General features: G+C 48.9%; 1 protein-coding gene across 1 annotated transcript in view; it reads left to right on the top strand.

The window, feature by feature from the left end:
* The first annotated feature begins 945 nt into the window (after positions 1-945).
* Positions 946-22890, top strand: part of LOC144160035 (calcium-activated chloride channel regulator 1-like) — a 33421-nt gene continuing 11476 nt past the window's right edge. The window contains exons 1-5 of the mRNA XM_077691654.1: positions 946-1101; positions 2286-2583; positions 12425-12531; positions 19859-20032; positions 21047-21174. Coding sequence (XP_077547780.1) covers positions 946-1101; positions 2286-2583; positions 12425-12531; positions 19859-20032; positions 21047-21174 — 863 coding nt within the window. The remainder of the gene's footprint in view (positions 1102-2285; positions 2584-12424; positions 12532-19858; positions 20033-21046; positions 21175-22890) is intronic.

Genomic DNA, 22890 nt, shown 5'->3' with positions numbered 1-22890 from the left:
CGTCTGTTGACTCCCCGCAATAATCTGATAACGGCGTTACCAGACTTGTGAAAGAGGCATCGGTGGTGGTGAGAGCAATAATTGTTCATAAAGAGGGGTCGTCGTTGGTGAGGAGGAAGCCCAGAGCGGCAAAGCAAACGCGAGCAAAGCGGCTTCACCGGAATGAAAGCTGGGTATCAGACATATACGGCGTCGCAGCAAAATGTCACTATTTGACGAGAGAACTTGAACTGTGCCAATGCCTTAAAAGCAACAACTACGTGTTAAAAGTAATAATTGCGATTTTAATGGCCTATATTAGTTACTTTCGGCATAAAGTGGAAACATGACATTTGTAATCACCACTCAAGAATAATAACTTCAGTGCAATGTTGGAATACTGAGAACTCAATAATCGTATTAATATTTTGAAAATATTTGCATCAACCATTGTTATTATGCGTAACTTTATTTGTACATACAGAAATAAAGTAACAGGCAGTAATTCGTTAATATGTAAATATTACGAGTGTACTTAAATATATAACTTATTACTAGGGATTGGCCTTACATGACAAATATCAATAGCTGGCAGCTTTGCTTGAGACTGTACATTTTTTTTCGGCTCACACTCAAAATGTATTTCCTTACGTTCCAATATCGAAGGGAAAACAACGGGCATTTGTTCAAAACATGAGTAACCGATGGATGAATAAACTGATTCAATTAATGTCATTTGGTCGACACCCCAGTTACAGAAACCGTTAGTCACCGTATAAATATTCCTGCATGTTATGCATAATTATTAACAAACCAATCAGCAGGATTCAAAATTATGCGGTGAATTGCGATTTTAACTTTGACTGATCATTTTGGTTGTCTACTTTCTCAATTTTCTCATCGCAGTTACGTCGCCACGCCCTCGAGCAGCTCATGGCCTTCAGGTCTCCTTCCTGCTGGGCCACAATGGGAAGGGCGTTGGTCGTCGCGACTGCATTGCTGTCTTTCCTGAGGGCTGCTTCATCTATACAAATCGACGTCGCAGACGGCGGCTACGAAGATATCCTGGTCTCTGTTAGCACAGACGTCCCGTACAACGAGTCTATCGTTGAAAACATCATGGTGAGCGCAGGACCCGCATTCGCCGTGGAAATCGGGGGGCCAAGAGACTGCATTTTGAGTTTTGCCCTTATGTGACGCCGCATGGCCCTTGTGGCGTCGAGCGTTATACGCTGTGTCGGAGCGTTGGGAAATGGGGACATCCTTGCTCAGAAATTAATAATGAATATGCAATGGACCGTGCGTCTTTTAGTTCTAGTATGCAAAGAAGCGTGAAACGCGATGATGTACAAGCATGGCCTATGCAGCAAAGGGGCAATGGAAGGGGGTGTGGTCAGCCTCCTATGTCCACAAGGCCGCGAAATCACGCAGCCGTCACCGCCCGGTCGACCAGCATAGCTTTATCTTCGTGGTCATACCTAGTGTGCGATGCAAAATAAGAGCCGCAAAGCGGAATAAGGCAGAGGGAATGATACATGAACTACCCTAAAGGCGAATGAAACACAGGAGTCTGCAACTGGGGCTATAGGGACGTAATTGTTGACCAAATATACTGGGAGGAAGACCGCGCAATACAGCACTCCCCCCCCCCCTTCCCCACGGCATGTGTTCGGTCATTGTATGTTGCGGGATATGAAATATTCTTCCAAGAGTAGTGCCGTAAATGCGGCCAGTGCATTCGTGTAACTTAAGTATGTCCGGAGGCTCTTCGTATTTCATAGAGCAGATTCGTGCCACTTCTTCTCCGCTCTGCAGTCCACAAAACCTCCAAAATTGCATGAGAATTTGGAAAGCCATTGCAACTGTCAATTCACAGGTAAAACTTTAAACAAAGGCAAAGTTCCTGAGACGTCACGAAAATGTTCATCCTTGCAATACAGTGCGGATGACAACTGACACATTTAGTCATTACCGCTTGCACAGCTTTTCGTTGTAACCGCTGCCTGCTTTTTAACGTTCTTGGAGGGTTAATAATGTCCGCTTTATTGCGCACTAGGCGAGCTGCGTTGTCTCAATTCTCTCTTTGTTTCGGCTGCTAAAAGGCTTTCGGGCACATATCAAGGTGGAACAGCGCTATGACTGGACACAGAAGAAGACAAGCTCTGTGTCCCGTCTTATACTGCGGTCCCACCCTGACAAGCACCTTATCGTCCTACTTCAAACTCTCCTGCTTTCAGCTGGCGCACAAAAAAATTCAAATGCGTGGTTACCCTGCTCCAGCTTTGGAATGTTTTCAAAACCCGCAGGCCCTTTTCCAGTCGTCGTCTGAATTCCTTCACCAAGCCACTCATGGACGAGTGTACTTCAAGAAAGTGACCATCGAGCTACCCATCACGTGGCCCAAGAGGGCCAGTGCACGGCCAATATCTGAGAGTACGTTCACGAAGGCCGACGTACGCGTCGAGATGCCCACCGGAGCCTGTGGCGACAAGCCGTTCACGGTACAAGTGGATGATTGCGGCAAGCCCGGTGAATTTATACAGGTTACACCAGGATTCCTGGCCCAAACACAAAACACGGCCGCACGCTCCAACTTGCACGCAGGCAAGTCGGAATTTCTCGCGCTTTGTGTATTCTATCTTTATTTAGCGTGCGAAAGGAAGTTTTGTTCTTAAGAGTGCTTGTACTTTGTTTGGGAGTTTCGCTTTTCAATTTTAGCGGCGCTCATCATTTAAAACAAAACTTGCATAGGGCATCTGCACTTATGTGCATTTTACAATATTGGCACGCAAGCGGAAACGTGCTCTTTTTTCTTAGTCTTGCCTACCCCTCCTCCTTGTTTCTGTGACTAGAAGCCCCAATCTGTCGACCGTACTGAAGCTTAACATTTGGGAGCCAATGCTTTCGTCCATACGACTGGACAAACCAACGGCAAACACAGTATCAAGCAGCGGGCGCCAGTTGAGGACGTAAGATCCCAAAGCAAAATGTTGGGCCCAGCGTCCGTCGCCTACACGGCAGATGCTTTGGTTTTCTGAGCGTATTTCCGTCCTTTTTTCCTTCACCCCTCCTTAGTAACTTCGCCAGTTACCCTTGTCACTCGGATGCTTAATGGTCAGCGGGCTTATCTTTAGTACTGGCGTGTGCATAACAACGTGAAACTTATTGCGCGTCTATCTTCGGGCGCCGGTTTACGACGTACGACTTCAAACCGAATCATTACGCCTAACATCCAGTGGGCACCCTAGGAAGAATGCGGTTGTTTCCGCCTTGGTATGAAGGCGTTGTTTCCGGGCACCACTAGGGTTCACGCTGGAATCACGGAATGCTGGCCAAATAACGCTTTCGCGTGCATGTGGAAAATGTGGTACGGCTAAATTTCTCGGCCCTATGGCCACTGTTGGAGGTCTGCCTGCAGTTCCAAGGTTTATTCACGCATACTTGCGCAGTTTTCTTTACCCTAGGTGTTTTCACGTCTGCAAGAGTTAGCAGCGCGAATCCATCCGGGTTCGACAGCAGTTTTGAGCATACTGCAAAACAAAATAATCCTTGCCGACAATTTTATCCACAAACGCGGCCTGCGTCATTCGTAATACCACATGAAAATATTTCCCCACACCGCCAATATTCCTCTTACGAAGTGGTTCAGTAACTAACCATCCGCACTTTCCTAGTTGGGCCTTCCTGTCTGTCCCGCTAATGACCCGTGCCTGCTATGAGCTTTCGCCACAGGATTTTGTTCCTAAGTTGATATCCTTCGAGCGCAAAGGGGAAGACACTGGCCATGACTCATGGCAACTTTACAGTGCCCGAAAATCATCACAATTTTAATTTTGCGTTGACGTGGCTGCTTCTGCCATCCTCTGCAGTTCTTTGGGTTGAGGCACTGTGCAAAAAAAGAAAAGGTGGCTTCGAGGATCATGTTTGTACAGCCTTCCTTCGTTGCAGTTTTCCAATGTTTTCGGTGATGTGTCTAACTGCAGTATTTCACAAAGATTAGGTCATACCGATTGACTGACTATAAAAAATTAATGAAAATGCCGAAATCGTCGCTCCTTGCAACACGCACCTGTTAGGTAAAGCAGCCATAAAATTGGACCTGCAGAGAAAACCGTCTTTTGAGTGAGCCTGAACATGTGGGTGCGAATCACACCGGAAAAATAGCACGGTCTGAGAGAAGAGGTCCTAGCCCCTGTGAACAGCGTTCGCGGATTACTCGGTGTCAGTTGTGTGGTTTTAACAAAACCTTGCAATTAAAATGGTCTTTAAAAACATTTCGCTCCACACAAATTGACGGTGACTCAATGAAAATACAAACGGGGTAAAAAATAATTTCGGCTGCATAAAGCTACGAAGACGAATTTTTCTTGCCTGGTTATTATTTCTTAATTAAGCACGACGAAAAGCGCGAGATAGGACAAGGCCAATGGGAGTGCTTGCCCCGTCGTGTTGCTTCTCTGTCGTTGTGTCTAGCGCGCTCTGGTTGTCAGAACAAGCTTTTCTTCAAAGTTGAGCCACCATGTCTCCCGCAAGAACCCCAGTAATTTCTACTTACGAAGGAAGATAAGATCACTCGGATAGCTGGATCGCTTCTCTCTGTCATTGTGCGTCCTTTATGGCTATCCTTAAGATAAAACCTGGTCATTTGCTGCACTGAGCTACAGAAATGCTCCCTGCGGCGGGGGCAGCACCCGGTGCGCCACTTCCGGGGTCACTTCAAAGTTCGCTGCCTGAGCCCCATCAAGCCTGGCCATCCAAGCGGCAGCGCCTCCTTCCTCGTTGCTGGCGGCTTCACCCGAGCCGTCTGGCTCTCTCGCAGCTTCTCCTGGACCCTCGGTAACTCCAGGCCAATTAAGCCGTGAGTTTTCCCCATCTGAGCAACCTCTGCCAGAGAGCCAGAGTGATATGTCGGACATCTCTGACAATAGTGATGCCTCTTCCACTGGAACCGAGATATGCGCTGATAAGGCCAACAATCCCCCCGAAACTCCAGAACCATTTCAGAATGTGCAAGCTCCCAAGCGGCGTCGGGGTTGAGAGTCTCTATAAAGCCTTGGACGTGCTCGCATCTATAAAGAACCCCTTGAGATACGCGCTTGTCGGAATTGTAAACCCCACCAATTCCTCAAAAATCATCACTAGGTCCAACCCAATATCCGTCAAGGATGGTTTGGAATCACTGGCTGCCGATGGCGTGCTGCAATGGCGTCCTAACTACATACTGAACCTCATGGCCATCGACAGAAGTAATGCTGATGCAACGGAGCGCTTGCTGAAAATTTCAAGCTTTGCGGGGATTCCGGGGACGGTGTACGAACCACGCCCAAGGAAATGCGGTGTTGGCGTGATTAGGGGTGTAGCCACGGGAATCTCAGTCCCTGAGATTCTGGAGGAATCGAGTCAACAAATACTACTCAAATCAGTCCGCAGACTGCGCAAATCATCCAAAAGCGGTGAAATAGTCTTTGCTACGGAATCGACCCCTGAACACGTCATTATCGGTTACACACGCTACCCCGAGTATGCTTATGTTGAAACACCCCGACAGTGCTCTGTGACTTCGCTTCGGCCATGTCGCAGGCATGTGCAAGCTTACAACGCGCTGCACTCGATGTGGTGGCAGCCATGACCGTGCCACCTGCGACACCGAGGACCTTGATTGGGCCAACTGTGGGAAAGAACACGAAGTGACGCCTGGGAAAAGCTCGGTCCGACGTGATGAACAAACAATATACAAATGCAAGACCACTCATAAAACTGACTAGAAGTCTTCTAAAGCCGCTGTAGAAGAGCAGCTCATCACTTAACGCAAAAAAGCTTCAAAGAGACGTGCGCAGATGGGAGACAAACACCTCTCCATGGACGTCGATAAAGACTTCTCAGCACTACCCTCCGTTCATAGCAGGAAACCACAAAAATCCTAAAGAACCGCAACCATCGAGGCGACTGCATCTGCAGTTACAATTCTTCCAGAAACAATGGGCGTTCCTACTCCGAAATCAGCCGGTGCCACTTTTCCGGATCAAACAGGCACTACCCCTCCGGACCCTGCACATGTCCCCCCTTCGGATCTAACAGGTGTCCCCCTACCAGCTCCTCGTAAAGCGCGGGAATCTAAGCCAGCAAATTCCCCATCATCAACACAGGTTACTACGGCCACTCCTGCTGCTCGGTCAACTAGAACCAACTCTCGTGCCACACTGAAAGGACAGCGAAGGTCGTAAGTCGTGAGCAGCTCCGGATGCCTCGCTTTAATCTCCACTCTCGTGGAGGCTCTGCACTTGGTTCTAAATCCACTTTTCTCACTAGTAGCCAAAGCCGTGTTGGCGGTTCTCGATTTCATCTCCCCTCTCCTCGCACAATGGCTGCAGCGGCAACGACTATGATACGGGCCCCCTCAGTGCATCTAATTCGGGAAAAAGCAACAATCTTCCAATGTAAGGCAAGTGGCCTTAGACAGCGGCTTCCAGATTTCCACCGCTTTGTTCAACAATACCAGTTCCCGGTAATCGCCATATCGGAGTCCCTTCTAACCGCAGATGTACGATTATCGGGATACTTACTTTTGCGGTAATCCACTGGAGCAGCAAAGACGAGGGTTTTATTAGGGGTGCGTAACGACCTTACCCTACTCGAACACAACCTCCCACATGATGCATCGAATGAATTTGCAGCCGCCACAGTGCGACATGCTGGCATCTCTTTCACCATTATCGCTGCGTACATCCCTTCAAACCCATCACTGAACGCCACTCGCCTGGAAGACATTATTCGCGCTACACCGCCTCCACACATCCTGACAGGAGACTTCAATGCACTCCACCCTTCCTGTGGAAGCAAAGAAACCATGGCTAAAGGAGGTCGCCTTTTGGACATTGCTGACTGCATTGGTTTATGTGTAATTAACGCCGGGGACCCAACATATCATCGTGGAAGGATGTCGAATGCCCTTGACGTCACCATTGTTTCCGCGGCGTTGCTGACGACCACAAGCTTGTATGCTGACGTTGAGTCTCACGGAAGCAAGCACATACCAACGTACACCTGCTGGTCGTCGTAAACCAGCGGTTCCATTTCTGAACTGGAAATGGAAAGGTTTCACCACCGCAATAGAAGAGAGCACTGGCAGTTTCTCGTCCTACGATGACGCTATCGATAGCACCACGAAAGCCCGCAGGTTGTGCAGCCAATCCGGCAGGCTTCCAAAGGCGTATACTGTGGCTCAAGCTGAATATGACAATTTTCGGGAGATCTGTAGAAGGGCGGAAAGACGTGCGCGGATAACCTTAGCGATCGAAGACGTACGAGCGGCCAGACACACGCAAAAACGCATTCAGAGACATTTCGAAAAGCTCCCCAAGCGTGAATGGACGTCGTTTAGCTCCAAATTAGACCACAGGAAGCCCCTCACGAGGGTATGGAGTCTAGTTGGTGGCTTTCATGCACCACGGCTCAGTTACATCCCTTCAGCCCAATTTCCTTGAGACTGAAGACAACTGACCGGGATGTAGTAGAAGCCTTCTGTGCCAAAATCACCGCCACGGAAGGGTCACTTCCTACAAGCACCGTAGGAACAATGAGCCCCTCATCGACGAACACATGTTACCTGGACACACCCTTTTGTGTGGCGGAACTCGAGGCCGCCCTGGCCTCAGTTCAGAAAGCTTCGTCCCCAGGTCCTGACGGCATTAGCTACGTTGTTCTGAGTCATCTTAGGGCTAATCCGAAGCGGTGGCTACTCTCCTCAGTTTTTAACCATTCTTGGGAAACTGGCCACCTTGAACCAGAGTGAAAGCACGCCCGCATAGTACCAGTCCTAAAGCCTGGCAAGCTGCCCACGCACATTGATTCGTATCGGCCCATTGCGCCCCTCAGCTGCATTGGTAATCAAATGGAGAAAATGGAGAAGATGGCCTGGGATATCACTGAGAGAGGTATATATCCGTCGCAGCTGTCAGGCTTCCGCAAGGGTCGTAGCAGCATCGACAACTTGATTGCCCTTGCAACACATGTTAAGGATGCCAATGCTCGATGGCAATTAACCATCGGAGTCTTTATTGACATAAAATGGGATTATGACTGGGTGCTCCATGGAGCTATCTGCACAACGAAGAGGTCCGCCGGTATTTCGGGATGCATTTACGATTGAATCTGTGATTACCTCTCCGGCAGATGCATCTAAATGCTCGTAGCAGATGGTGACATGTCATCGCGCAATGTTACCCGCGGTGTCCTCCAGGGTGGCATCCTGGGCCCAACTCTTTTTAACCTCTGCTTGGTTGGTCTTGGAAGATGTCTGCCGCAATCTGTGAAAATCCCTACGTACGCAAACGATATATCCCTTTGGTTCTCAGGCCACAACCGGCGGGTGATTCGAGTGAGCCTACAACGTGTTATTAACTCGGTTGCTTAGTTTCTCGCGATACGCCGCCTTGAGGTATCACCCGCCAAGTACGCCGCAATGGCCTTCACTAAACGGGATTCATCCATGTACCATTTGATGGCCGCTGGCGTACCAGTACCAAATGTCGATCACAACGAAGTCCTTGGTGTCACTTTTGACCGTCATCTGACATGGACACCCCACGTTCGCAGCTTAAAAGGGAAACTGATGTATTTTGCGCACATTACTGGTATGCTCTCCAACAGCGCTGGTGTATGCAGTGTCAGCTCTCTTTAAAGGCTATATGACCCTCTCTGTGAAGGCCTCCTCCTCTGCAGCCTCCCAGCACTGAACCCACTCTCCAAAGGGAACTGTAGAGGGCTAGAAGACATATTGGCCAAGATACTACGAATCTGTCTTGGGGTTCCGAAGACCACATCCACTGTGGGAACCATGACAGAAAGTAGACGTCTGCCGCTTCCTACTCTGCAGGCACTGGAGCTTTGTCGAACGCAACTGCGCATTGTGACTGGACAGCGTGGGCATCAACTAGCAGCGGCCTATGTGTCCAGGGTGCAGGAGTTCCTACCTTCACATTTCCAGGCCGCAGCTCCTTTTGTTCACCCACCGTGGATGTTCCCTCCCATGAAAATCATAACCACTGTTCCAGGCTTCAAGCGAAAAGCATCCATGCCGGCCCCAGCTTTGAAATTTTTTGCCTTCGAGCTCATTAAAACTTACTATAGAGCTCATACGCATGTGTACACGGATGAATCAGTGACGAGTACCTCTTCGGGGATTGGCATTTGGATTCCCTCGTCGCGAACCACTATTTGCGTCCCACTTAGCCACAAGACGTCAACGATGGCTACCGAGTTCGCTGGGCTGTTGGTTGCTTTTCACTACAATATAAAGTAGCCACCAACTAAATGGGCTTTTTTCACTAGACTTTTTCCACTGAGTATACTTAGGATCACTACTGAAAGATCAGATGACGTAGAGATACATCATCGGCACCTTCAAGCAAAACAACAGCCGCACAGCATAGAACTGCAATGGCTTCCTGCTCACTTTGGAGTCGCCGAAAATTTTGCAGCTGATACTGCAGCCTCATTGGCCAACAGCCTCTGTGTTCCACCGCTGCGCGTTCCTTTTACAGGAAAGGAAGCGGCAACCCGCACACATTCGATAGACCGGAGAACACAGTGGCGTATTTGGACCGACAGGAATCGTCAGTACACCACTCTGTATATCATTGACCCTAAATGCACCTTCAAGATGCCTCCTGGGCTCAGAAAGCGTGAGGAAGCGTTATTGCACCGCATACGTCTCAACGTTGCATACACACGGAATTTCCTCTGCAGAATACAGCAGGACGCTTTACCACTCTGTCCAACATGTCATGTTACAGAAGACATCAAACATGTCATCTGTACCTGTCCAAACTTCACAGTGCCAAGGCAGACTCTCCTAACATCTTTGTGTATGCCACACCACGCAGGCCTCGAACTAAGGGCAGTTTTGTGCCCTTAATTGGAACCACGCCACGTACGGGCTTACAAAGATCTCTTGGTGTTGTTGCGTAGTACTGGCTTGGAACAAGGGCTGTGACCAACTTAACTTTCAAACTCTGTGCATGTGCTTTCCAAACTCTGTAAATGCGTTTCAACACTCGTGCGCATCACCTCGTTCTTTCATCATTTATTATTTATTTAATTATTTATTTATTTATTTATTTATTTGTTTATTTATTTATTTATTTATCTATTTATTTATTTATTTATTTATTTATTTATTTATTTATTTTACTTCACACACCCTCATGTCTTCGTTCCTTCATATGCCGTAGCATGCTAAGCGATATGGCTCGGATAACCTCGGCTCTACCATTAAATGAATTCTCTCTCTCTCTCTCTCTCTATTTACGAATTGACCAACGTATCTTGTCATATTATAGGAGGAAGTGCGGGGCAGTTCATCATTTGAGCGAGTTTAAATTATCTGCGCCCAGCAGTAAAATTGGGCTCGTGTGTTTTTTGGCTACCTAACCTCAGTACAGCACGCCACAATGAAACCTGTCTTTTTTAAAAGGCGTCTCAGACGCCAAAGGAAAAGTTTCAAAAGGCTGTGGGTGAATGTTTAGAGTTTCAATGCCATGTTTAGCGCAACAAAATAGGCTTGTGAGCAGATCGACTCATTCGCGTGCATGCACTTGTGTTAAAGCTCAGTCCTCATTCTAAACAAACACCTAAACGCGAAGAACTTATTGCAATGCGCATACATTATTTGTGAAAAGGAGGACATGAAACCTTTCGGGCACACAGTGGCAGATAAAATTACAGAACTCTATCTGTAAAAAGTTGTGACGTGCATGTTTCCAAGCGATAATACCGTTTCTCTGTTTCCTGGCAAGTGATTGGCGGCTTACTTGAATAAGGTAAGAATTCAGAGCCAAATGTTTCCAGTGGATCATTATTCTCGCTCCCTTCCAGTTCAGCACGGGACCCTGATTCATAAGGCAATCGAAGGCGGCGTTGCCTTCTTCTGGTGGCTCCTCGCGAGGACGTTTCCTCGTAGTCATTTTATACAGCTGCCAATGTGTACACCATTTTTACACACTCTTCAAAAAGCATCAAAGTTTAAAATTCTATTATAGTTAAACGTGGATATAACGAAGTTGGCAAAAATTCGTAATTTTTCGTTACATGCAGGTCTCAAGTTAAGGCTCGCGTGAATGCTGTTGAATTGAAACCAATAATGCTAGGCATCCGTTACGGGGAACTCAGCTTTCAAGGATTCATTTCACTGCGAAAACTGCGGGATTTCCGCCTACTGCTTTCCCTCGAGCTTAGTCGCTACACGGCACTGCAAAGAAGCAACGTTACTTACTTCAGTAGTCCCAAACGTAACTTAAGTATCACTTTTGCTTTTGACACTTTCCTGTGCCTTAACAGGTTTGAAGGACGAAACCTATGCTGAAAGGGCGCCTTTTCGCGAACGTTGTGCTCTTTACCGCAATCAAAAATTGGTAAAAATGTACTAGCTGGCATAATGTACCGGGCGGCGACATTCTTCTTCCTCTCCGGCGGAGACGGCATTTACAATCGCGAGCTTGTCTTGGAAAGACTAAAGTTTTCGGTTTCTGCAGCAGACATTATCACCGACGGAACGACAACACATATAGCATTGCAGACGCGTGACTACACGCCGACAGGCAGGCCTAGCTCCTAAACGACTCCCGCACTCACACCAAAAAACGCACGGTAACTTGCGGTGCATGCAGGATTCCCTGATTTAGTACTCTTCACCAGCTGATTTTTCAGAAAACGTGCAAAAAAACCATAGCTCATTAGCGTAGCAAATTTGTCACATCAAGGTTAACCATCGCAAAGCCTTCGTTACATAGATGTCGCGAACACACGGGTTTCAATGGAGGTGGCAAATGGGAATTGAAAAACTTCAATAAATCCAGGAATTCATTACACAGAATTTATTTACATCCAGGTTTAACTGTATTTAGGTGTTATAAAAAAGCACCATTACAATATAACTGCATTGTGAAGAAATGTGTCGCACTTAAATCGTACCGCGCGCTACGCTGTTGAAACAACATTGAGAATCAGAATTCGGTGTTGCGCCCGATGCAAAAACGTCCATTTCAACTTAAGCTTCAAGACTTAAGTTAGCTGCACTCGAGAGGCACGACTGCATCACTAAAGAGAAACCACCGCCCGCTTTTCAGTCATGTGGCACTTGCTTTTCGTTTGCATGGAGTGAATAAGAGTTTCCTTGCAATGGATGCCTTGTAAGGGTCATGAAATGTACGAAACTGGGAATTCCGCCGCAGAAGACGTGTCATAAAATGGCATGCGGAAGAACGTGACAAACTTGTTCCCTTTTTAGTGAGTTCATCTTCAAAGGTATACCACTGGAAGCCTGAACATATTTAAAATTTCAGTGTTCCGTTGCTTTAGGCTGTACATTTTCTTTTCAAAAAGAACAAAATGTCAGTAGGTGGAGCTACGCCAAGTGTTCCTCCTAACTCTGTAATTCACCTTTCAGCGTACGTCTTCGTCCATGAATGGGCACACTTCCGGTACGGCGTGTTTGACGAATACGGAAGCCCGAGTGACAGCAAGTATCCTCTCACATATTGTATCGGCGAGAAGGTGAGCAAATGCGGGGAGCTGTGTACTTTGTCGCGATATAAAACGAATACACCATACGAGTCAGTTTTCGAAATGGAGCTTAGAAGTAACCTTTACGGGAGAATTCCCAAGGCAGCTGGAGGATCTGAACTGATGGAAAAGAAAGTTCAGCTTGGCTAGGTCAGGTGAAGAATAATTCTGCGTTGAGTCAATTACCCAAATCGCCTGTTAAAGTCGACTGAACCCTCGGTGTCTTTCTATTGATAGGAGAAATACTGTAGGCACAAACTAGATTCTTCGAAAACAAGCGTTGCCGGCATTGGTGCTAGACATGGAGGAAAGAAACATTATAATGGAGCGTCACGTGATAATCCCTAAAGCCTAGTCTCAAATACGAAAAGGAAAAACCCATGGGAAATGCACGCTGCCGCGTGACAGGCAAGCGATAGTTCTTTGCGCCTCACGTGGTCGCCCGCCGGACCTGTATGCGTGCACCTGTAGGGTGCAGTGATGCAGTTATGATGTGCATCATATGAGCTTCTGCTTTTCCTCGCCGTTACCGCAGACTCCAACCTTGGCACGGCCTGATTTTGGTGTCAGTTGACGCCCTGCAACTACCGCTTTCGGCTGACACCGGGTTTTTCAAACCATTTTACCAGTGAAAACGGACAGGGGCCCAGAAAGAAGTAGACGGTACATTCGCAAGACTTCAAATGAACATCTTTTACTTGAGACATGTATGATATGATAAGGCTAACAGACAGGGCTAAAAAGATAGCACTTACAAATGATAAAAAATTATAAAAAACAATCTACAGTCATAGATGCGTACCACCCACACGGCGAAGCTACGTCCCGTGCATGCGCTCTCGCAAGAGCTTAGCTCTTTTGCCGTGAGAGCGATGGAAGGCACGCTGATACAATTATATGCATCACTGTAAATATAGAACGCCTCACCAATCTCTCGTTCCACTTGGTCGCACCAGCTGCCTAAGACACGTGTGGCACTAAATGCTGGGACACAACCAGGACACTGCTTGCAATGGTCGGCCAAGTGGCCCCCTGCAGCAAGCGATGACACTGCAGCTCGATGTTCCCTCAGAGGGTCATTTATGCAGCGCCCCGTCGCCCCTACATATCATTTGCTGCAGGACAAGGGAATACTGGAAACCCCGCACAATTTTACAGGTGACATACCTGGTGGCGTGCTTTTTAGATGCGAAGCATCTCATGGTCGGAGCTATGTCTCTCCCTAGTTGTTGCGTCGTCCACACCCCCACTGCGCATGCTCGGCTTGCTGAACGCCCGGTGGTGTCTTACCCTTTATGGCTCCGGGAGCGACAGTGTTGCCTGTGTCTTCCTGGGCCGGCACGAGACGAGCACGCTTCACGCGCCTTCGATGTTTCATCGTCGTCGGCAGCGGCGTTCCTCGGCGAGTCTCGGCGGGCGTGATTACAAGCAGCCCACAACCATGCGGGCAACGTGCATCGACCTCATCTTCAGAAACTTTCGGGTGGATCCACTACAACAGCCCTTGACTTTACATTTCACAGACCATAAGGCGGTCATAATCAAACCGGAACGCCAACCACAGCTCGACATCACCTACGTCGACAATCAGTGCGCCATATGGATCAATCTCAACCTTTTTCTGCAACACACGTGCCACACTCGCTGCATAATTTGATCTGGCTCTCACCCAATGGGCAACCCAGCTTGCCCACAGTGGTACCGAAGTATACCGAACCCAGATTTTCGGCCCCACAAGGCAATCCCTCGACCACGAAGACGGCTAACTTGACCAGCCGAGCTCCCCAGACAGACTCGGGAACCCATTTCCAGCCAGCCACCATCATGCCGGATGCCAAGGCACCCCCACGGACATCGCCAGGGCGCCCTGTTTCTCAAGATTCTGCAACACCAACCTACGCACAGGTGAGCGCGCGAGGGCAGACACCACTCCGTTCTCCGCAAGCCCCCCCCCCCCCCCCCCCTCCCGCAGCACTTCCCCCCTCTTACTCCCTCAACACCAATGCCCTCTGACAGAGATAGCAGCAATGCCACTGGAGAGTTACTCCGAACTCCAAGTAGCCAACCCAAACAGGAATTAATGAACCCACCTGCGATCGCACCACCTGGAAAGCGCCAGGCCACCGACCCCACCACCCCCTCTTCCCCCACCATCCCACAACTTACCTCTCGCATAGAAGCTTTGTTAGCCCAGTTAGAATCTCAAGCCTCTACTACCACCGCCATTCCTAAATCTTCAAAGAACCTCTCCTCCCAAACGTCCCCAATGCAAACCAGCATCCAAAGTATAGCCCTCTCCCTCTAACCCTCCCAGCCCCAACTTCCGTCAACCCATGATAACTCGATCCACCCCTAAACAGCTAGTTATCTGCCAGTAGAACTGCGAAGGGTTTAAGTCCAAACACGCACTTCTCACAACATACATTGACCACCACGCCACACAATCCCACATCATAGCTCTGCAAGATCCGGGACCTAACGTCAAATGCACGGGATATAAGACACCCCAAAAAGAATCAGAAATAGTATTACTGGTCCACCGCAATCTTACGGCCGATATTGTGGAGCTTAACGGTACTTTCCCTCCCCACACTCTCATAAAAACTATCGCCAACGATTCGGCCCCAACCGTACTATACATCCTCAACATTTACAGCACTCCACGATTACAGCACCGCTTTCATAAGCTCTTCAAATGCGCACTCAAAGAGGCAGCTAATGTCCCTCTCCTCACCGTAGGAAACTTCAATGCACCCCACTCCGCAAGGAATTACCCACGCACCACCAGAAAAGGCCGTCTGCTCTGGAAAGACATTCACACTACCCGCCTCGCCCTAGAGAACGAACCACCATACACACGCACTTTGGCAATAGTGTACAACTCGATAGCACACCGGATCTAACGCTGACACGCAACATCAAACGAACAACACACGCACCTTGGCAATAGTGTACAACTCGATAGCACACCGGACCTAACGCTGACACGCAACATCAAACGAACAACATGGCAATGCCTTGACGAAACCCTCAATTGCGACCACTACATAATACAAATTTTTCTCCCGCTCCCCTCACCACGGCCCAAATTTTGCACCTTACGCAGTCCGACTGCCGAATTAGCTTTCTTCTCGCAGGCACTTGACATTAATTCTTCGATTTAGATTCTCAAAGCCGACATAAATGCATGCACCACACAGGCTCCCATTACAGGAAATGCATTGAACCCAGACGTGCATATGGTTCACCTCCTGGAAGCACTTGCTAGTCTAACCCGGTGCTGGAAAAAACAACGTTACAACCGCCACCTACACCACCGAATCGCACAGCTCAAACAAGCTGTAGAGAAATACGCCCAGAACCCCCAGAATTCACGCTGGCAAACCGTCTGCGATTCATTACACAATGGAAACCGGCTGAACCGCACCTAGAACCTCCTTCGCCACCTCCACGACACCACGACGACCAAAGCAGAAACTGCATCTCCGCTAGTTATGCTAGCGCACAACCTATCGAACTCTCTCCCGATTCTCCTCGGCACCCTGCGCGACATCTACATTGACCAACCACAACCCCTTTCCGCCCCTCATCCGCAATACCACGCACCCCATAAGCCCAAACTAGACGCTTCTTTGACAAAAGCCCAGATTCGGCCACCCTGCACCACCTAAATCGAAATACCACCCCAGACCCAGACGGTATTACATATTCAGCTCTCCGAAACCTCGATACCACGTCCATCAATACTTTGCTCGAACACTTTAACGACTGCTAGGCTTACAGTACGCTACCACAAACCTACCACACAGCCACCGTTACCCTTGTCCCGAAACCCCATAAACCACTAAATGCTAAAAACCTGACCCATTTCCCTCACCTCCTGCATCAGCAAACTCCTAGAACAAATGGTCCTCTCCAGATTAACTAAACAACTTTATGACATCGATGCTTACCCCCACAACATGTTCGGCTTTCGACGTCACCTCAGCAACAACGACATTCACCTCCAACTCCACCCCCACCTATTATCGAACCCACCCAAACGAGACACTCCAGGTATACTAGCCGTAGGTCTTACGAAGGCTTTCGACAATGCTAGCCATTCTGCATTTATGCACAATCTCAGCTCTTTGCAAGTTGAAGAGCGCTGCTATGCTTACGTGCGAGCTTTCCTCGCGGAACGCACAGCAACTCTCTGACTTGGTCCTTTAACGTCCTCGCAATTTTCATTACCTGCCAAAGGCACCCCACAGGGCTCAATACTCTCCCCCACTCTTTTCAATATAGGCTTAATACACCTTGCTCGGGGTCTGCTACAAATACGCACACTACATAGCGCATTGTACGCCGACAATATCACAGTATGAATGTAACGAGGCAGCGACGCGCATATCCAACACACACTTCAACTTGCGGCCACAACAATCACAGTGACAGCGGCGGCAGCAGGGCTATCCTTCTCCTCCTACAAATCACAGCTTCTTCTACTCCCACCCACCCACTGATGCAAACAATGGACACACAACATCCAAGTCGCTTTGTCGGGCTCTGCAATAACAATAGCAAACCAAATCAAAGTACTATTGCTCACTATAAAAAAATCGACTCAACACAAACCCCATCCCCTACTCAAGACCCACGCAGCCCAAATATCGGCACTCCTACAGTGCGTCACCGCTCGAGGACATGGCCCTCAGGAGTGAGATCGCCTCCAGATTACCCACGCCCTTTTGACCCCGCGCATCACGTATACTCTACCATATCTGGCCATGATACTCACTGAACTGACGCGAACCGAGACCATACAACGCGCACTATATCACCGTATGCTACACCTACCCCCAGCGTTGCTTCCGACGCTCTCCTCCACACGGGCACCCTTACCACACCATCCGAATTTATAGAAGCACCCCGACAGGCCCAACTATCCCGCCTTGCCCTAACTCAAACCGGCAGAGCCGTACTATTCTCCCTCAAAATTAACCTGCCCAACCACCACTCCCCACCCCTCCTCATCCCTCCAGAATATCGAGAGGTTCTCTATCCCCCCTATCCCCCGCAACATGCACCCCACCTATAACACTAACCGTCGCCTGGCGCGAGCACCATACCATGCCCAAAACTTTCCTCCCTCTTCGGACACGGTATACGTTGATGCTGCAGAACAGCAACCCCGCCATATATACATTATTGCAGCAGTAAACCACACCCCAACCCCCTCTACCTCAGCCACCATCTGCGCTGCCCGTCCCCACGAGGCGGAAGAAGCAGCAATCACCCTGGCGACCAACCTGCACCACAGCCTTTTCCCCCATATTAACGGATTCACAAACGGCCGCTAGAAATTTCGGCAGGAGCGTAATTTCGACCTTCGCCTACAAAAGTATCTGCTCCCACACCCCTCCTGAACGCACCATCTCCCTTTTGTGGACTCCTGGCATTTTGGGCTTTGGCGGCGCGAATAAGGCACTCGAGGCGGCCAAGCTTTGATACACGGGACCCCTCAGCAGAGCCTCCTGCTCGCTTTACATCCGCCTCCTCACCTAGAGCCACTGGTAACATTCTTCGAAATCACCCCCCATCACTGGCTTTCACGCCCCACCCTTCCAGCCCCCACTCCTCATTATCCCCCGTTGAATCATCCCTCTGGAGACAGATCCAAACCTATTCCCTCCCCACTCAATCCATCCCCACCCACATATCGCCATCCCTCTTTCCCACCTCCACTTGTCCACACTGCGGGGACTGCGAAGACCCCCTCTTCCCCCCGCCATCTGGCACTGCCCTGCCCTGGTTCCTCTTTCCATACCCAACCCCCCGACTCCTGGCTGTCTGCCCTCGCGCGCTCGGACGCCCAGTCCCCGTGCGCCCTCGTCGACATGGCTCTGGCATATAAAGCTGCGCTTCCGCCGCTCAACCACCCGTACAAAGCCTGGCCAAGAATAAAACGTGTTTCTCTCTCTCTCGATGAAAGCTCTGCGTGTCTCCACCCTGTACAGTAGAGCACGTTAATCGAGGCGCCCTAGCACCTGCACGATGTAGCGCTGCCTGCAGCCACATAAACGCGCAGCGGGCCGATCAGCAGGCCAAGTGGCCGGACGGAGGAGTCAAAGTTTATCGCGCCGCGACCATAGCGAAGTGCTGTGTGCCACCGTGCGAAAGTGCGGTAACAGAGTACGACACCAACGCCTTTCATTTTATTTCACAAAACACACACCTTGTGACGAGATGCCAAGTCAATCCCCCGTGCGCGGGTATGTGCCACGATGTCATGCGCGCTGAGGATGAGAAGGCAGCGAGAGTGCGAGAAGGGGGACAAAAACGGCGACATCGGCTCGAGCTCGGGGTCGCGCTTGTAATCGCGAAGAAACCCATTAACGGCGCCCGTGCTACCGCGCCGGGACGTCGACAGCTCTTGCCGGGGCTACGGGGCCATCGCCACAGCGCCGGATACCCGTGTCTGCCGCTGCGCCGGGCATCCGCGCCTTGCGCCGGGTCGCCTGGTCGTCGGACCAACCAGGAGGGGGCCGCAACCTCTTCGGGGAGACCACCCGTTGGATCCACCCCTATTACCTGTGCCTGCTGCCGCTTCTACCATGCCTGGCGCTACTGGACCTCCTCGGACGCTGCGCTGCAACGGGAGCACGTTCAGTTGGCATTAGGCGCTGACGCCGCACCCGACTAAGGTTACTGGACTAGCGCGACTAGGACTGACAAGGACTGCTGTCCTCTTTCCTTTCTCTTAGTCTTATTATTTGTTTTTTTTCCCTTTCGTTTCGCGCACCGCGTGTCTCACGTCCCGACAATACAACCACTGCATTCTTCGTCCATGCCATGTCTCCAACCCTTATGACTTCTGGCACGTGTCTCGGCTAACCCGAACTTCATCACACACCACTTATTTTGGTTTTGGTCCTTCCACATTTTCAAATTCCCGTTGAGGTCCTCATCTGGGTAATTACCCGTTTGTTGTGAGGTTTCAGACAGTCCAGAACTAACTACGGTCCCTCCCAGACACCTATCGCATGGATCGAGCACTCCCCGTACAACAACCCGCGTACTATATACGGCCTGTTTCAGCTAACTCTAGCCAGAGTTCAACTGTATACCGACGCGCTTTAGGACGACTCGACTAAATGCGTGTTACTCACTTTTGTACGAGGTATGTCATGCTATTTTTATATTGTTCTCAACTAGATAAGTAGAAACTAGAAAGAACTCACACTATACACAAGCTGCATAAAAATACTCTGCATTAGTAGACAGTTCACTGAATTTCTGCATACTTTTTCATCTAAATGGCTCTTTCTCTTCTCAGGTTTTCCTCAACGCCTGCTCAAGGGGGATTTATTTCACGGCTAGAAATGCCAACGGTGGGCGATGCTCGGTAGACGGCAACTGTCGCATCGTTGGAGACTGCACGGTCGAGATCTCCCAACCTGCTCGGACACCCGTCGAGTCCTCCATTATGTTCATGCCCTACGTTGCCAATGTGAGGGTATCTCCGTGCTTTTTATTTGAGTGATCTCCGCACACTTTATTGCTGCAAGTAAGGCAAAAAAAAATATATGGAGGTAGAACACTGATGAACCAAACCCGCATAACAGAGTTTTCAGATCAGCCAAACAAGCGTTCTGTTTACTTGCTCTGAGGGAGATGTATCAAAAATGCATTCTCCTCACTGGAGGCGCGGTGAATTCTTTGTTGTTGAGTGTTTATTTAGGCACATGAAGACAAAATACAAGTTTAGTTCATTAAAAGAAGTGCGTTGCCCCGAGGACAACGATGCCAATTTCGTCGCAAACATCAAATAGGGGGGATATTAAAGAAAACAAATTGTCCGTGGCGACACCCCAGCTACTTTTCGGTGATTTTTCCATGGCGCAGAGAAACTTGTTTGTGCAATTAGCAGCCGCCAAACCAAGCCACCGTCAAAAAAGGTGACTGGGCGATTGCAGTGGTGCCTGTATTGTACCACTTCTACACTAACCTGCAGTTGAGACACTGACAACTGTGTTTAATTTCTGGCCCATATCGCGTCTCTCTTGCCCATATTACTTGCAATGCTTCGCTAAATTTGAGCATTTTATTAGTTCCTGCTTTTTTTGTTAAAACAACGTCTTTCACACCTTTGTCTTCATGGCCCCACTAAGAATGTACCACTTTATGCGCTAGGGAGCGAAGTAAATACTCGTAGTGGCAGCTACAACTTATGAGAAGCAGAAGCAGCTCAAATTGATAGAGATAAACAGGATAGTACGGGAAATCTATGAGGTACAACATTTTAGAGCACTAATAACATATTACGGTCATGTGAGTTCTTGATAGGAGTTTCCGGGGAAGCAATTTTATCGCCACTTGTATATCGTGGATTTGTGACATACCAAATATCTTGTTTTTATTTTATTCTAGGCAGTGATTTTGACCGTTCACTACCTATTTTTTAGTTCAAAACTTCAACACACGGTGAAGGTGTAGCTTTCTTGTGGTTTTACTATTACTACAGGCGAGCCAATTTTGTGATGATAACGACGAACATCGCCGCCATAATCGATTCGCCCCTAACATGCAAAACGAGATCTGCAACCAGAGGCCCACGTGGGAAGTGATCAGCGGGAACGACGACTTCAAAGGGTACGTTGAGGTACTTAATCCCGCAATCCATAACTGATAGTTCAAGTGATAGTTCAAGTGATAGTTCAAGTGACAATAAGTACGCGGAATTTTCTTTCACGCTGCTGGCGTTGCTAGGAAAATAACTGGCTGCACTATCATCAAGTGCAAAAACAGGATATATTTGTGCTCTCTGTTGTACGGTAAAATGCAAAAAAAATGGTGTCCTTCCACTTTGTGAAGAAGGATGACCTGCGAAGCTTGACACAGTATACACGAAACAAAACACGTTTGTTTGTAATTACCCCCCTGAAACTTTGAAGGACTCAGGATTTATTTTGGTGGCCAAACATGGATCTGTCTTTTTCCATTCCGGGTAGTAGGCATCTTACTGTTTATGTTACACACCAACCCAATCCTCTCGACCACCGAAGGCAACAGAAACTTTGCATTGGGGCGGTGGACGCACGCGTTTACACCTCCCGCCGGCACAACGGGCGTGTAATCAGTGACGGAATGAAACCTATATCTCCCTTCCCCCCCGCCACTTTCCCTCCAATCGTTACTTGCGCCTGATTGATACTCCAGCAACCAGTTATGTGCGCGTGCTCAGGCGCGAAAGGCACCGCCAAAATTGTCCCTCTGAAAGCCCTTAAAGCTGAACGAGAAATATTGCCTCACGTCGACGTTCCTGTGCACCATTGAGACAGTCCCAACTACTCGAAGTGGAACTTGCGGTGAAATGGAGGCCGCAGCGGCTTTCTCTTTTCGCACCCATTCGTGCTTCTGTTTCGGCAGACGCTCCTTCGATTCCCGCACTTCTTCCTCCGAGCGAACGGCCCGCGTCTGTCCGAAGGCAGTTAAAACCTGGAAGGACTCGATCTATACGGGCGAAAATGTCGCGCGGAAAGCCTTTCATGCTGAAGAATAATGGGCCCAGTTCGGCGTTCAAAGCGGGCAAGTTGCTGTGGTAACGCCTGATAAGGGAGCTACCGCCGTTACCAGCCGATTGCGTACCTGGTGAAAGAGGCATCGGTGGTGGCGAGAGGAATAACAGTTTTGAGAGCGGTGTCGGCGGTGGCGAGAAGCAGCCCCGGAGCAGCGCCGAGTAAATCGGCTTCCTTGGAATGAGAACAAGGGGGGGAGGGGTTAAACATACACTGCTTTAGAGTAAAAAAAAAGTTAGAGCTTCGTTTTGATATCCGGCACAACCGGACGGCAAACTGCCAATAACAGCGTACTGTCGGCAGAAACGTAGCGGCCCAGAAGGCTTGCTGTAGCCCCACGAATGCAGAAGAGATCTTTCACAATATGCCTTGACCATACCTCGGCAAAGTTGGCGCGGCTCACTCAAACTCACTCACAATTTTTTTTTTCGAATCACCACTCACTCAAACTCAGACTCAATGCTGAGCAGCACATCTGCGCTCACTCAAACTCAAACTCACATTGAGCGCAAAACTCAGAACTCACTCGGACTCAGAACTCAAAATGGACTCAAACTCAAAATGTACTCAGAACTCAAAATGGACTCAAACTCAAAATGGACTCAAACTCAAAATGGACTCAGAACTCAAAATGGACTCAAACTCAAAATGCACTCAAAACTCAAAATGTACTCAAACTCAAAGTGTACTCAAACTCAAAATGGACTCAAAACTCAAAATGTACTCAAACTCAAATTGGACTCAAAACTCAAAATGGACTCAAAACTCAAAATGTACTCAAACTCAAAGT

This window comes from Haemaphysalis longicornis, unplaced genomic scaffold (genome assembly GCF_048455015.1).
Source record: "Haemaphysalis longicornis isolate Haplotype H1 unplaced genomic scaffold, Haemaphysalis longicornis Haplotype H1 scaffold_10, whole genome shotgun sequence".
Taxonomy (NCBI): Eukaryota; Metazoa; Arthropoda; class Arachnida; order Ixodida; family Ixodidae; genus Haemaphysalis; species Haemaphysalis longicornis.
The sequence above is the reverse complement of the archived record's forward strand: the minus strand, read 5'-3'. Positions and strand labels throughout refer to the sequence as shown.